At 31.5% G+C, this 14,360-nt stretch overlaps 2 protein-coding genes across 2 annotated transcripts; both read left to right on the forward strand.

The window, feature by feature from the left end:
- Positions 1–736: 736 nt before the first annotated feature.
- Positions 737–2,967, forward strand: LOC126837520 (uncharacterized). The gene is made up of 4 exons (XM_050571449.1): positions 737–1,764; positions 1,873–1,999; positions 2,446–2,506; positions 2,847–2,967. Exons 1-3 carry the CDS (start codon positions 770–772, stop codon positions 2,500–2,502), a joined length of 1,179 nt encoding a protein of 392 aa, XP_050427406.1. The 5' UTR covers positions 737–769; the 3' UTR covers positions 2,503–2,506; positions 2,847–2,967.
- A 6,032-nt stretch (positions 2,968–8,999) lies between these two features.
- Positions 9,000–10,912, forward strand: LOC126837521 (uncharacterized). The gene is made up of 3 exons (XM_050571450.1): positions 9,000–10,060; positions 10,169–10,295; positions 10,849–10,912. Exons 1-3 carry the CDS (start codon positions 9,033–9,035, stop codon positions 10,855–10,857), a joined length of 1,164 nt encoding a protein of 387 aa, XP_050427407.1. The 5' UTR covers positions 9,000–9,032; the 3' UTR covers positions 10,858–10,912.
- Positions 10,913–14,360: the final 3,448 nt, after the last annotated feature.

The following is a 14,360-nucleotide window of genomic DNA, read 5'->3' on the forward strand; positions in this document are numbered from 1 at the left end:
TATTTTTTTCGTTGCATTTTTAAATTGAATAGTGTATTAGTGTATCATGTGTTTGTTCATCATGCCATACAAAGAAATACAATTAATAAGCACTCGACTTTCTATATAGTCAATAAATTATAATTATGCTAGAAATATTTTAAATATATAAGTATTTTAAGCTCTAAAATAATATATGTCTAAGCTTTTTAATGGTGTTTTGATGTATTTTCACTATTCGTTCAATATACATGTATAAGTCAAGTGCATCGGCATCTTACAATTACTTAACTGGATAATGTGTGCATGATATCAAGCGAAATAATTTAATTTAAAAAACGTTACAGACGATTGGACGTTTTTAAGAATAACTTAAGTCTGTCGGTACGGAGATATTGGCTTCGACGAGGAGCTGAGAGGCTCTTGTTTTTACAATTGTGTGTATATTATTTATTTTGACATTTTCTCTACATAGCGGACAGCTAAAACTAAATCCATGTTAAGCGAATTTGTATGTACTTGGTTACTTTGTTCCATCTCGACTATGAAAATATTCATAAAATATATAAAATGCTGACTTAGAAGAAAACTAATATATGTGCGATTTTCAATTCACTGAAAATGTACACAAAGAAATGTAAACAACTAAAGAACATACAACGGCGGTTATGCTAACACCGTTTATTTGCATGGATTTCACGAAGAAGTTACAGGTTGAACCGATGATCATCAACGCTTTAGTGTTTCTTGAGCTATAGCAAGTATCTAACGTCACTAAACTATCAACAATATGTACAGTCATTTCAGTGTCATTCTGTTATGTCTTTCCGGAGTTTATTGCATATCGTCTAGGATTGACAATTTAGAATGGGAAGAACTAAATGAAATTTTAAAAGGCCAAACCGACATTGAGGAATGGAGTGTAACTATGGACCAGTATATTCTTAAAAAAAACGATGATGGCTCAAAAACCCCTTTTCACGTTGGGAACGCTTTGGAAAAATTTGCGCATGAAGTGGAAGTCGACGAAAGTGCTCTGGAAAAATTCGGATCAATCCACGATACAATCAAAACAGCATACCAATGCGCGTTAGCAAAGTACACAAGTCTTGCCAATTTCTTGATAGTACAGGACATTTTGATGGTCAGAAAACTGACAGACGATGCTGTAGATTATGTAAACCTGTCAGAAGAACAAGATATAAATACTTTGTTTAGACAAACATTTCATGAATACAGCAAGGAGAGATATCACTTGGACTTCGACGTTAATGTTGACGCAGATCAATTCAACATACTCACCAAACACGGTTATGACACTAAACAAAAGCAGGAAATCCACAATATATTTTTTGACATGATCAGAAAGGAGATTGGTGTGAATATCAGACACAAAACCTATCCGGATGTTCTGAAAGCGAATCTTCCAAACCAACATGAACAAGAACGTGTCGAAACTCTCAACAAATTAATTTGTGTTCTCAACGAGTCGATTATGTTGCTTGACAATTTCATCGTAGACAAGTGCGTAGAACACGAGGGCAATTTTGTAAAAAATTTCGAATCCCTAAAAAATGGCGTCACGGGAGATTTAATGTGGCTTCTACATTATTACGATGAACAGAAGGCCAGAGGCGCTGTTGAATTGTACAGTGATTTTACAAGAACTCACCCAATAGGGGCTTCAGGCTGCTTCGTAGAGAATTTGGAAATCAAGGTTGCTGGTTTACAATGGGATCTGCCAAACAATAACATCCCGACCATTTATGGCCCAACCGCATACCGGTATGATATCAAATATTATAACATAATATCATCAAATTTATATTCGTATTCAATAAAAATATTTTATCAGGTCTTATCATATAATATATTATTATTATTGTGTTTTAGACAAACCGAAACTAATTACAAAATTATACCAACCACCAATCCGTCGCCAGGCGGGAGCAATGTAGCTATGGTATTGTTTCGCGATCCAGACACTTCGTTTGAAAATATGTATCGACCCAGCAGTTCTGTAAGTATAAAGCATTGATATTAAATAGAACTGTAGCAGACGAGCACGTTCTATTAACACATAATGAGAATGATAAATTATAGTCAAAAGGCTACTTATGTTGTTCAGGTTTCTAAAAAACATCACTATAATAAACAACTTCTTCTGTAGAATACAGAAATTGTATAATAGTACAACCTCAACAATATCTTAACAAAGAATGAGGATGGTAAAGTACTTCTTACGTATCCATAAGGTCGCGAATTTCAAGTTTTCAATCAACATACACAACTATTCTGTAGTTATAACTATTAACCTATGTTTTATCATATAGTAAAAAAAATAAGAATGTTTTCTATTGAAGTAAAATTTGCTACTTACAGGAAAAACCAAACTCATATCCACTTTTAACAATTTTTCCACTTTTATACGTCGATCCTCTAACATTTTTCGTTTTTTTATTTCAGAGAGGCGTTCAACGGTTAAATGTAATCGTAGACGCATCATATTGTCCAGTGATGTAACAAGGTATGCTACCTATTATTTATTTTTCTTAACATGTTTTCCAAATAACTTTAACAACGATTGGCTATGGGTACGTGTAATAGACATTCAATTTTTTTTTAATACACCTAACCTACTCTAATCTACCTATACAGGCTTTTTCGTGATTAAGGTTAACTTAAATTTTTTTTCCATAACTTGCTTAGTAAAAACATGTTTAAACGTTTTATTACACCTTAATATAGAATGAGAATCGTAAAGTACTGCCTATTAACCAATAAGGTTATTTATAATAAGTTTTACCAAGGGCATCCGAAAATCATACTCATATCGATTTTTTAACATTTTTGTACGTTTTTTTCAGCGCTCCAGAAACCAACACTGTTAAAGTGGGATCCATTTTAAATAATTTACACATACGTTTTTCAAATAATAATCGAATCTATAATATTATAATATAAAAATTATTGTACAATAAATCAACTTTGCATCTTATGGTACTTTGTTTTTTTTATTCATTTTCCAAAATAACCTTAACAACGGTTGTCTGTCAAAACGGCACAGGTGCAAATAAATGGATATCTTGTAGAGATTAGATCTTTTTATCATGAAAATTGTATTATACAAAGCGTTCGGCATTGATTTTAAGCCGTTTAGTAGTGTATTACTATACCCAAATCTGCGATTGGTTAGATTGTTACACTTTGTCGAGCCAACTTATTTATTACAAAATAAATATTTTACTAAACTTAGTGTATGTTTATGGAGTAGAAGTGTTGTTTTTCAACTGTTGACCACACCAAAAGAATTGATAAAAAAAAAACGGTTAAACACATTTAAGTGATCAAAACAACATCTATGATATACATCAAGTTGCTAAACATAGCTGACCTAAACTATAGCGTTTATTTAAAAGTGATTTTATCACTTTCAGTTATAATAATTTCTGTAGACCTATGACCTACCCGTCCCCACTATACCCCGAGCCCACTCTACTGGATTTGTTTTTTACTGCCATCTATAGATATTCATTAATCAAGTATTATATTTTAATCAGAAAACTGCGTCGATCTAACGACAAAATAATTTATAAAACTTTCAATGTTCGAATTTCGAACTTCAAAAAATTGGCATCATCAAGTTATTAATTGCGTTAACCGTTACATGCATAAAAAACCAGACGAGTTGTGACGTCGCACTTACGGAAAAACAAACGATGCATATTAGCAGACCGAAACACTGGCAAGACATATGGTTCGATAAGGTCAAAATCCAAACGGAATGGATGGACAAACATGATTTATCTAATCCAGATCACAGTTTTAACACAATAGATAAGTTGAAAGTTATTCCTTATGTGATGATGATGTAGTTATGGACAAAAATTGAATGACTATCTGAGATTAACGATTCATACGGTCCGAGAGTGTACAAGTTTCCCACAATACTTTGGTTACTGATCATTGTTTTACGAAACTAAATGGTAGTCTCCAAACATTTGCCTCGACTACATTAAGTTTGTTGCGCGTACTTGAGCTGCATCATTCATTCGACAGCAGTATAACTCTAAGTGCACTTTACGATCAACTATGGGTGGCTCACCTTTTCACCATACATCAAGGTTTTAACTGGGAAATCATGACTGTTGTTTAATACTTGGAGAACGTTTTAACACTGACTGCAACCAGAACGCAGTGCATTCACATAGAGGTATTAAAGACTGCATATGAAATCAACTGCTTTATTGAACGCTACGAATTTTATGTAAACACTCTTCAAATTCTTACAATGCATATATAGGCGAGCATTGCGTAAGTTGGGTTTTCAATACAACGCGAAGAAAGACGTGGTCACCTTTATTACTCCGTATACCTAAGTCAGTATATTCAGTTATAAGACCGCACAGAAAAGATACATTTTCACATAAAATTATTTTTTTTTTTCATATAAAAATGGTAAACTATATAAAAATTGGTAAAAAATATATTAAATATGCGACGTTTGTGTGTTATAATCTTATTAGATATAATTATTCGTTACAATACATTTTTTTCAATAGGTAAAATTCATTATAATTATTATTTGTAGATTTATTGGTTTCAACGTATTTAAATCCATTATAATAAAATATATTTTTAGATTTATTAAAAATAAAAAATTTGTTTACACAAACTGTGTTATTTTTTACTGAAATTTCTTATGGTCGAGCGTGATCGGTTCCTAGGAGTGAGTGGTACCGGGTTCAAATCCGGCTCCCCTCTCAACACTTTTTGTATTTTCTTACAACTATTATGGTAATTTATATTGCAAGAAGTCTAAAAACTAATAAAATATTTATATTTTATTACTACAGAATACATTTTTGCCCTTAAAAGTACTTGATAACCTACATTGCATTCGGTTTTTCGTCATTTATTATACTTCTCGTACTGATGATTGAATAACAATTTTTTTTGTATAATTGCACTATTTTAGAATTCAGCCTGTAAAGTTGTAGGACTAAAAAACTAATGAAATATAATGTTAATTGATTTTTCATGATACATATTATAATTTAGTTTGAGAAAATTATGAAAATTAATAATTATCATTGATATACGTCTAAAATATGTGACCTCATTACGTTTCATTGTTATGTTAATAACCGTTTGTACCAAAGTAACTATGAGTAATATTGTACGAGATCAAAATATGTAATACAACATTTCTTGTATGATTAACACAATCTTTTACAATTATCTACTGAGATCTATTGAAACAGTGGCTCTCTGACGCTAACGCTCTCGGCCATTAAGTTTGCAATCTGTATTTTCAGTTCAGTTTAAGTATATGTGCCAGTGTGTTATTGTAATATAAAAAAACTATGGAGAGTGATGCGAGTGACAGTGATTTGCGAAACATACACAGGTCGACAAAACGTAAGTAACATAACGATAATTCGTTCTTACAAGGTGAGGTCACAGTAAAGGCGTGACGGATTTTCTACAATTTGGGAATAAATGTTATTTATGAGAAATAAAAAGACCCTTATTCGAGCGTTTGTGCCGATGCGTTCTAATTCCAGAGATAATCAACTTTGAAATTTACATATCTTTTAATGTATCTTAAATAGACCTATTTTACAATCGTTAATCAATACTATATGTGGTGCGGTCGAGCGTGATCGGTTCCCAGGAGGGACTATTACCGGGTTCACATCCCGACTCCTCCATCTCTACAATTTTTGCATTTTTGTACAACTTTTTTTTTCAACCTTTATGGTAATTTATATTGCAAGAAGTCTAAAAACTTTTAATTATGTTATTTTTGGTTACGGTAATCATATCTATAATATGTTTTCCATCTTGTGGTAGGGGTGTAATGAGCCCATAGCTCAGGATTACATTGTCAATTTATGATAATGGATTATATTATTTTATATATTAATTATGTTGTTCTGCAGGATGTCATGATCAGCTAGGTGACATCATAGACCTTAAACTTTTATATATTAACTACGCAGTATTTCTGATTGTAAACTAGAACACGTCTGGTAACACCCTATTGTATTTATTCTTGTATTTGCTATTAGGCAATCCCAGTTCTTTATATTAACGTCATTCACTAATTTACACATTACTATATAAACGGTCTTTTAATTAACCACAAAGGTTAGTTACTTATGCCAGATCATAGACAGTAATGTTGTGTCAGTAAACAGTTATAATTATATATTAAATTGTGTTGTATGTTTTATTATAAATTGCAGTTTAAAAAGTCTTTTAAGCTTAAAAGTGTTATTAGTTATTCTCTTGGCCCTCAATTCCATGTAGTTTAGCTGTGCTTACTACAAGGGGATTAATGTTAAAACTGAACGTTTTGTTTAGGGTATTGCTGATTTTGAGGGTAAAGGGTGGCTATATGTATACATGTATAAGTATCAAAGCGTTTATTTCAATGTGATTTTGTCAATTTCAGTTAAAGTGATTTCTATAGACCCCTTCCAATATGCATCATTCCTATTATGCCCCGACCGTACTAAGCTGGCTTTTTTTTTGTCCTTATTTTCAGAATGCAATTGACTTTTAAAAACTTAAACCGTAGCGTATGTAACATTTAATGAGCTTTTTAAATAAAGAACAATTTGCGGAAAATGTATAGCAATTTTCTCCAATTTTATGGATGTTTGTTACTTTTTTTAATTTATTTTTTTTTTACTTCAGAGTAACGATTTTGGAAAATAGTGTAATTTTTTTTAAACAGTCGAAGAATCGGTAGCATTTGTTAACATCTGCGACGGCTGACAATACAAACAAAGCTTGTAGTTTGACGCTGCAAAATATATTTGCTGGGCGAATTGTAAAATTTAGGTCCCACATTTTATAACTTATTACTGATTCGACAAAGGGAATAATCGAAAAATTACAAAACAATGGTAAAACATAAAAAAATGTTCGCCAAATAGTCATTAACGGTTCTATTTTATTGAATTGTTTGATTGTATAATTTGACCATCTCGAGAAAATAGATTTGACAATGCGGACTGTCGCTTGCAGCTATTATAATGCTATAAGTCTACAAATCAGTAAATTGCACATGAAGATAATATAACATTAGAAAACCTTTTTTATATCTTTGATGACATAGCCGAGAAGGTATTGGTTTTGTCAAGATGTTTTGTCCTGTGGACCGAATTAGTCGTGCAGCACCTTAATAGATCCCAAATTTCGACAACCCCATCCCCTCTGTATTTTTTGACATTATGTGTATATTATTATAATGCAAGCCCATATAAGGGCTTTACATCTAATTAATGTTCAAAGTCATGAGAATTTGTAAATGATTTTTTTAAGTATAATTGAGTAGGTACTATTTATTTTGTATATGTGACCGGATGGTTATTAATTATGGAAAGGGGAGAAAGAGTTAAGTATTTACTACAGCAGACCCCCCTATAATTTTCATTTCAAAGTTATTATCGATAAGTTTGGTGGTGGTTTTAAAAGTTTTAAAGTTAGGATAAGAGGGACAAGTGCCGCTGGGAAATGCGCGCAGATAAAAATAATACTACACTCCACCTTTCCTCCTGCCCTAAACTTGAAACTTCAATAACTTCAAACATAGCTATCCATAACTGGTTATCGGCCAGTCAGAATGTTTAGTACATTATTCTCAATTTAAAAAGTTAATAAAATATATACATTACCATTTAGGTTTCAAAAGTTCCTATCGAAAAAACTAAGTTGGAAGGGGGTTAAAACAAAAAAATAAATTGTGAAAAATTAAGATCAAATTGTATAAAAACGATATGAAAAGAAAAATGTCAATTTCTTGTTAAACCCTACGAGATATTGAGTGGCTCATGACAAAAAAAATGGCCCTGTATAATTTTTTATTACTGTATTATAGACAATCCGAAACTAAATAAAAAATTGTAGCAACCACCAAATTAGCCAGTCGAGGTGAATGCTATTGATTCGCGATGAAGAAACTTTGCCAATAAATCATTCTCAATCCAGCAGTTCTCTAAGTAAAAAGTAGATATTATTAAGTGGCACTATAGCAGAACGAGCATGTTCTCTATTAACACACACTGAGAATGATAAAATATAGTCATGTTGCCAATGTTGTGAATTTCCAGGTTTCCATAATACATGGCTCTAATAAACAATCTAGTTTAAGGTATACAGAAATAAATACCCTAACAATGGTTGATTTGTGGACTTAGACTTGTAAATGACTATTATAATAATTATTATTATTATACTAAAAACTACTTATGTAAAAATATTATGATCTATTTTATTTTTTTCGTTGCATTTTTAAATTGAATAGTGTATTAGTGTATCATGTGTTTGTTCATCATGCCATACAAAGAAATACAATTAATAAGCACTCGACTTTCTATATAGTCAATAAATTATAATTATGCTAGAAATATTTTAAATATATAAGTATTTTAAGCTCTAAAATAATATATGTCTAAGCTTTTTAATGGTGTTTTGATGTATTTTCACTATTCGTTCAATATACATGTATAAGTCAAGTGCATCGGCATCTTACAATTACTTAACTGGATAATGTGTGCATGATATCAAGCGAAATAATTTAATTTAAAAAACGTTACAGACGATTGGACGTTTTTAAGAATAACTTAAGTCTGTGGTACGGAGATATTGGCTTCGACGAGGAGCTGAGAGGCTCTTGTTTTTACAATTGTGTGTATATTATTTATTTTGACATTTTCTCTACATAGCGGACAGCTAAAACTAAATCCATGTTAAGCGAATTCGTATGTACTTGGTTACTTTGTTCCATATCGACTATGAAAATATTCATAAAATATATAAAATGCTGACTTAGAACAACACTAATATATGTGCGATTTTCAATTCACTGAAAATGTACACAAAGAAATGTAAACAACTAAAGAACATACAACGGCGGTTATGCTAACACCGTTTATTTGCACGGATTTTCCGAAAAAGTTACAGGTTGAACCGATAATCATCAACGCTTTAATGTTTCTTGAGCTATAGCAAGTACCTAACGTCACTAAACTATCAACAATATGTACAGTCATTTCAGTGTCATTCTGTTATGTCTTTCCGGAGTTTATTGCATATCGTCTAGGATTGACAATTTAGAATGGGAAGAACTAAAAATAATGTTGAACCGCCAAACTCTCATTGAGGAATGGGACATAACTATGGACCAATATATACTTAAAGAAAATGATGACGGCTCAAAAACCCCTTTTCACGTTGGGACCGCTGTGGAAGAATTTGCGCAAAAGGTGGAAGCTGACCAAAGTGCTCTGGAAAAATTCGGATCTATCCGCGACACAATCAAAACAGCATATCAATGCACGTTAGCAAAGTACACAAGTCTTGCCAATTTCTTGATAGTACAGGACATATTTAACGTCAGAAGACAGACAAACGATGCTATATATTATGTATCACATAATCAGATGAACCTCCAGTTATCAGGAGCGCTTACAGATAACTTATTTAGAGCCAAATTTCATCAGTTCAGCGAGGGGTGCTATCACTTGGACTTTGACGTTAATGTTGAAGCAGATCGATTTAACATACTCACTACACATGCTTATGGCACAAAGAAAAAGAAGGAAATTCACAATATATTTTTCGACTTGATCAGAAAAGAGCTTGGTGTGAATATCAGACACAAAACCTATCCGGATGTAATGAAAGCGAAACTTGCAAACAAATATAACAAAGACCGTGTCGAAACTCTCAACAAATTAATTTGTGTTCTCAACGAGTCGATTATGTTGCTCGACAATTTCATCGTAGACAAGTGCGTAGAACACGAGGGCAATTTTGTAAAAAATTTCGAATCTCTCCAACATGGCGTCACGGGAGATTTAATGTGGCTTTTAGAGTATTACGATAAACGGAAGGACAAAAGCGCTGTTGAATTGTACAGTGATTTTACAAACTCGGTTCTGCCAGGAACTCAACCAATAAGGGCTTCGGGCTGCTTCGTAGAGAATATAGAAATCAAAGTTGCTGGTTTAGAATGGAATTTGCCAAACAATGACATCCCGACAATTTATGGCCCAACCGCATACCGGTATGTTATCATATATTAATACATGGTATTATCAAATAACATATTTATATTGAATAAAAATATTTTAAAAGGCCCTATGATATATAATTTATTATTATTGTGTTTTAGACAAACCGAAACTAATTACAAAATTATACCAACCACCAATCCGTCGCCAGGCGGGACCAATGTAGCTATGGTATTGTTTCGCGATCCAAACACTTCGTTTGAAAATATGTATCGACCCAGCAGTTCTGTAAGTATAAAGCATTGATATTAAATAGAACTATAGCAGACGAGCACGTTCTATTAACACATAATGAGAATGATAAATTATAGTCAAGAGGCTACTTATGTTGTTCAGGTTTCTAAAAAACATCACTATAATAAACAATTTCTTCTGTAGAATACATAAAATGAACAATAGATAACCTATTCCACTATTTTTTTTTCTAAATAATTTTCAAAAACAACCTCAACAATGGTTGGCTTGTAGAGTATAGACCCTTAAACCCTTTTAAATACATCTAACCTACCTCAATTTACTTTACTGGCTTCTTAACGTTTTCTTTGAAAACATTTTTTTACAAACTCAGTTATTAAAAACATGTTCGAATATTTTACGATCAACATACACATCTGTAGTTATAATCATTAACCTATGTTTTACCATATTGTAAAAAAAATAAGAATGTTTTCTATTAAAGTAAAGTTTGCTTCTTCCAGGAAAAACGAAACGCATATCCACTTTTAACACTTTTACCAATTTTAATCGTGGATCTTCTAACAATTTTCGTCCTTTTTTTCAGAGAGGCTGAGTCGATAACGACATTAATAATATAATCATAGACTATTGTCCAGTGATGTAAAGAGGTATGCAACCTATTATTTATTTTTCTTAAAATGTCTTCCAAATAACTTTAACGACGATTGGCTATAAATACTTGTTAATTTAGTGATGGGAATCCGAAAATCCGGATTTTTCAAAAAAACGCTTTTTAAGTCATTTTAAAACCATATAATTGTTAAATACTATTACAATATAAATTTGTGTACCTAAGTAAAATTTGTTGACAAAAATTTTTAAAAAAAACTCTTAACTTTGTCTATAAAATGCTTTCGGATTTCGGATTCCGGATTTTCGGATTTCAACAAATCCGAAATTCAAAAGCAGTTTATCTCTTTGGTGTTTTGTTTTATTTTCACATATTTATCAAAAAAATGTTACTTAGATATAGAGCTTTATATTGTAAAACTATTTAACACTTATATGATTTTTAAGTAGCTTAAATAGCGTTTTTTTGTGAATATCCGGATTTTCCGATTCCCATCGCTACTTGTTATAGACATTCAAATTCTTTGAAATACACCTAACCTACTCTTATCTACATTTACATGCTTTTTAGAGGTTAAGGTTTTCTTAATTTTTTTTTCCTTAAACTTGCTTATTAAAAACATGTTTAAATGTTTTATTACACCTTAATATAGAATGAGAATCGTAATGTACTGCCAATTAACCAATAAGGTCATTTGTTATAAGTTTTACCTGGGCCATCCAAAAATCATACTCGTATCGATTTTTAACATTTTTGTACCTTTTTTTCAGCGCTCCACAGACCAACGCTGTTTAAGTGGGATCCATTTTTAATAATTTACACATACGTTTTTCAAATAATAATCGAATCTATAATATTATAATATAAAAATTATTGTACAATAAATCAACATTGCATCTTATGTTACTTTGTTTCTTTTATTCATTTTCCAAAATAACCTTAACAACGGTTGTCTGTTAAAACGGCACAGGTGCAAATAAAAGGATATCTTGTAGAGGTTAGATCTTTTTATCATTCAAATTGTATTATATGAAGCATTTGGCATTGATTTTAAGCCGTTTAGTAGTGTATTACTATACCCAAATCAGCGATTGGTTAGATTGTTACACCTTGCCGAGCCAACTTATTTATTATAAAATACATATTTTACTAAACTTAGTCATTTTATGTTTATGGAGTAGTAGCTGTGTTTTTCAACTATTGACCACACCAAAATAATTTATAAAAAAAGAAAACGGTTTAACACATTTATGTGATCAAAACAACATCTATGATTTACATCAAGTCGCTAAACATAGCTGACCTAAACTTTTTAGCGTTTATTTAAAAGTGATTTTATCACTTCTAGTTATAATAATTTCTGTAGATCTATGACCTCCCCGTCCCCACCATATCCCAAGCCCATTCTACTGGTTTTCTTTTAACTGCCATCTATAGATATTCATAAATCAAGTATTATATTTTAATCAGAAAACTGCGTTGATCTAACGACAAAATAATTCATAAAACTTTCAATGTTCCAATTTCGAAGTTCAGAAACCGTTTTCCAAAACTGGTCATCGACCAGACAAAGTTTTTAATACATTATTATCAATTAAATAGTTAATAGAATATAAATTATTATGTTATGAAATTTATATGTTATACGTTAACATATAAATTTCGAGAGTTGCTATTTAAAAAAACCAAGTTAAAAGGAGAGTAAAACAAAAAAATATTCTGAAAAATTGACATCACGTTGTATAAAAACATTATGAGAAATAAATGTAATTTCTTATTACACCCTATAAGTTATTGAGTGGTTCACTATTAAATGATCATCCTGTATATATACAGTTTTTCATTAATGATAAGACGCTAATTTTTCCTAAGAAGAATAGCAATTTTTTAGTTTTTCTTTTTGAAAATATTTATGCTTATCACATTTTAAATATTACAAATATACTAAATATTAACTTATTTTATTATTTTATGTAATCCTATCAACTCTTAGAAACCTAAATGGTAATAAACCATACGTGTTTAATTTACTATTTAAATAAAGAATAATTGTTTTGAATATCTAGGCTGGTCGATAACCAGTTTTGGGTAAATACAGGTGATTAATGTTAAAACTTATTATTTATCAAATTTTGTTTTGGGTCTTCCAGATTTTGAGGGTGAAGGGTTGATTTATATGTATTAGGGTGGTCTTTAAAAAGTAGATTTTTGGATTTTAACCTCGACATCCCCTTAATTTTTTCTAAATACAATAAAAATAAGATCAAAAAAAAAAAATTTGAAAAATATTATTTTTAACCCATGCCCCATAAGGGTTAAAGTTTAAATGGGATTTTACATGGATTTCAACATTTGTGCACAAATCAACAGATAACTCTTTTTCTACTTCTTAGTTTGATCTGAATTTTTGATGGTTTTATAGCTTGAAGTCTGCTGAACACGAACACCATACTTAAAAGTTCATACCTATCAAAATTACTGCCAGCAATTGAAAGTCTTAACAAAAAATAAGCGTGTTTTGGTACTATTTTAGCTAATTTTTAATAACATTTTATTTTAAGAGGGCGTCACGCCACTTTTTTCGGCGCGTAAAACATGTCTCAGAATATGCAATTTTCTGGGAAACCGAGTGGTTTTAGCGTATACTTGCTAATAAACAAAATTAAAGATTAGGAGTTTATCTACATGTTAACAAAGGTTTTTTTCGATTATGTTACTAGAAACCAAGTTATAGATCTTTGAAATTTTCATTTTTCAATTGCGTATATCTTCGTTTCAAAACATTTTATCGAAAAAAACCTATGTTAATATGTAGATAATCTGTTAATCTTTAATTTTGTTAATAAGCAAGTATGCACGGGTGCATTCCTAGACATGGCCCAGGCCTTCGACAAAGTGTGGCATGAAGGCCTCCTCTTTAAGCTAAAATCCTTTCTTCCTCCATATTTTTATATATTATTTAAATCCTACTTAGAAAATAGACATTTCGCCGTACGTTCAGGTTCCTCCTTGTCTGAAATATCTTCAATTCGTGCTGGTGTGCCTCAAGGTGCTGGCGCAGCCCCTTTATTATTTAATCTTTTTACCTCAGATCAGCCCACAACACCTTACACCACTACCGGTGACTTTGCCGACGAAAAAGCTCTTCTAGCCCTCCACGCCGATCCTGTAACGGCGTCAAACTTCATCCAAAATCACCTAAATCTATTATCAACATGGTATAAAGATTGGGGGATAAAAATCAACGAGACTAAATCCATCCACTGCACATTCACTTTAAAACAAACAGACTGCCCTCATATTTATCTCAATAACATACCCCTTCCAACCGCTCAAAATGTTCGATACCTGGGTTTACACCTAGACCGGCGTCTTACTTGGGCAACTCATATCCACGCCAAGCGTCTCGTCTTAAACAACCGCCTCCGTCAATTACGCTTCCTTCTAACAACAAAACACCTCAACCTCCAAAACAAACTTTTAAT

The sequence above is a fragment of the Adelges cooleyi genome, unplaced genomic scaffold, assembly GCF_023614345.1.
Source record: "Adelges cooleyi isolate 19-005CV unplaced genomic scaffold, UGA_ACOO_1.1 ACOO_flye_CR_arks_rails_tigmint_CR_PRNA_25, whole genome shotgun sequence".
Classification (NCBI taxonomy): Eukaryota; Metazoa; Arthropoda; class Insecta; order Hemiptera; family Adelgidae; genus Adelges; species Adelges cooleyi.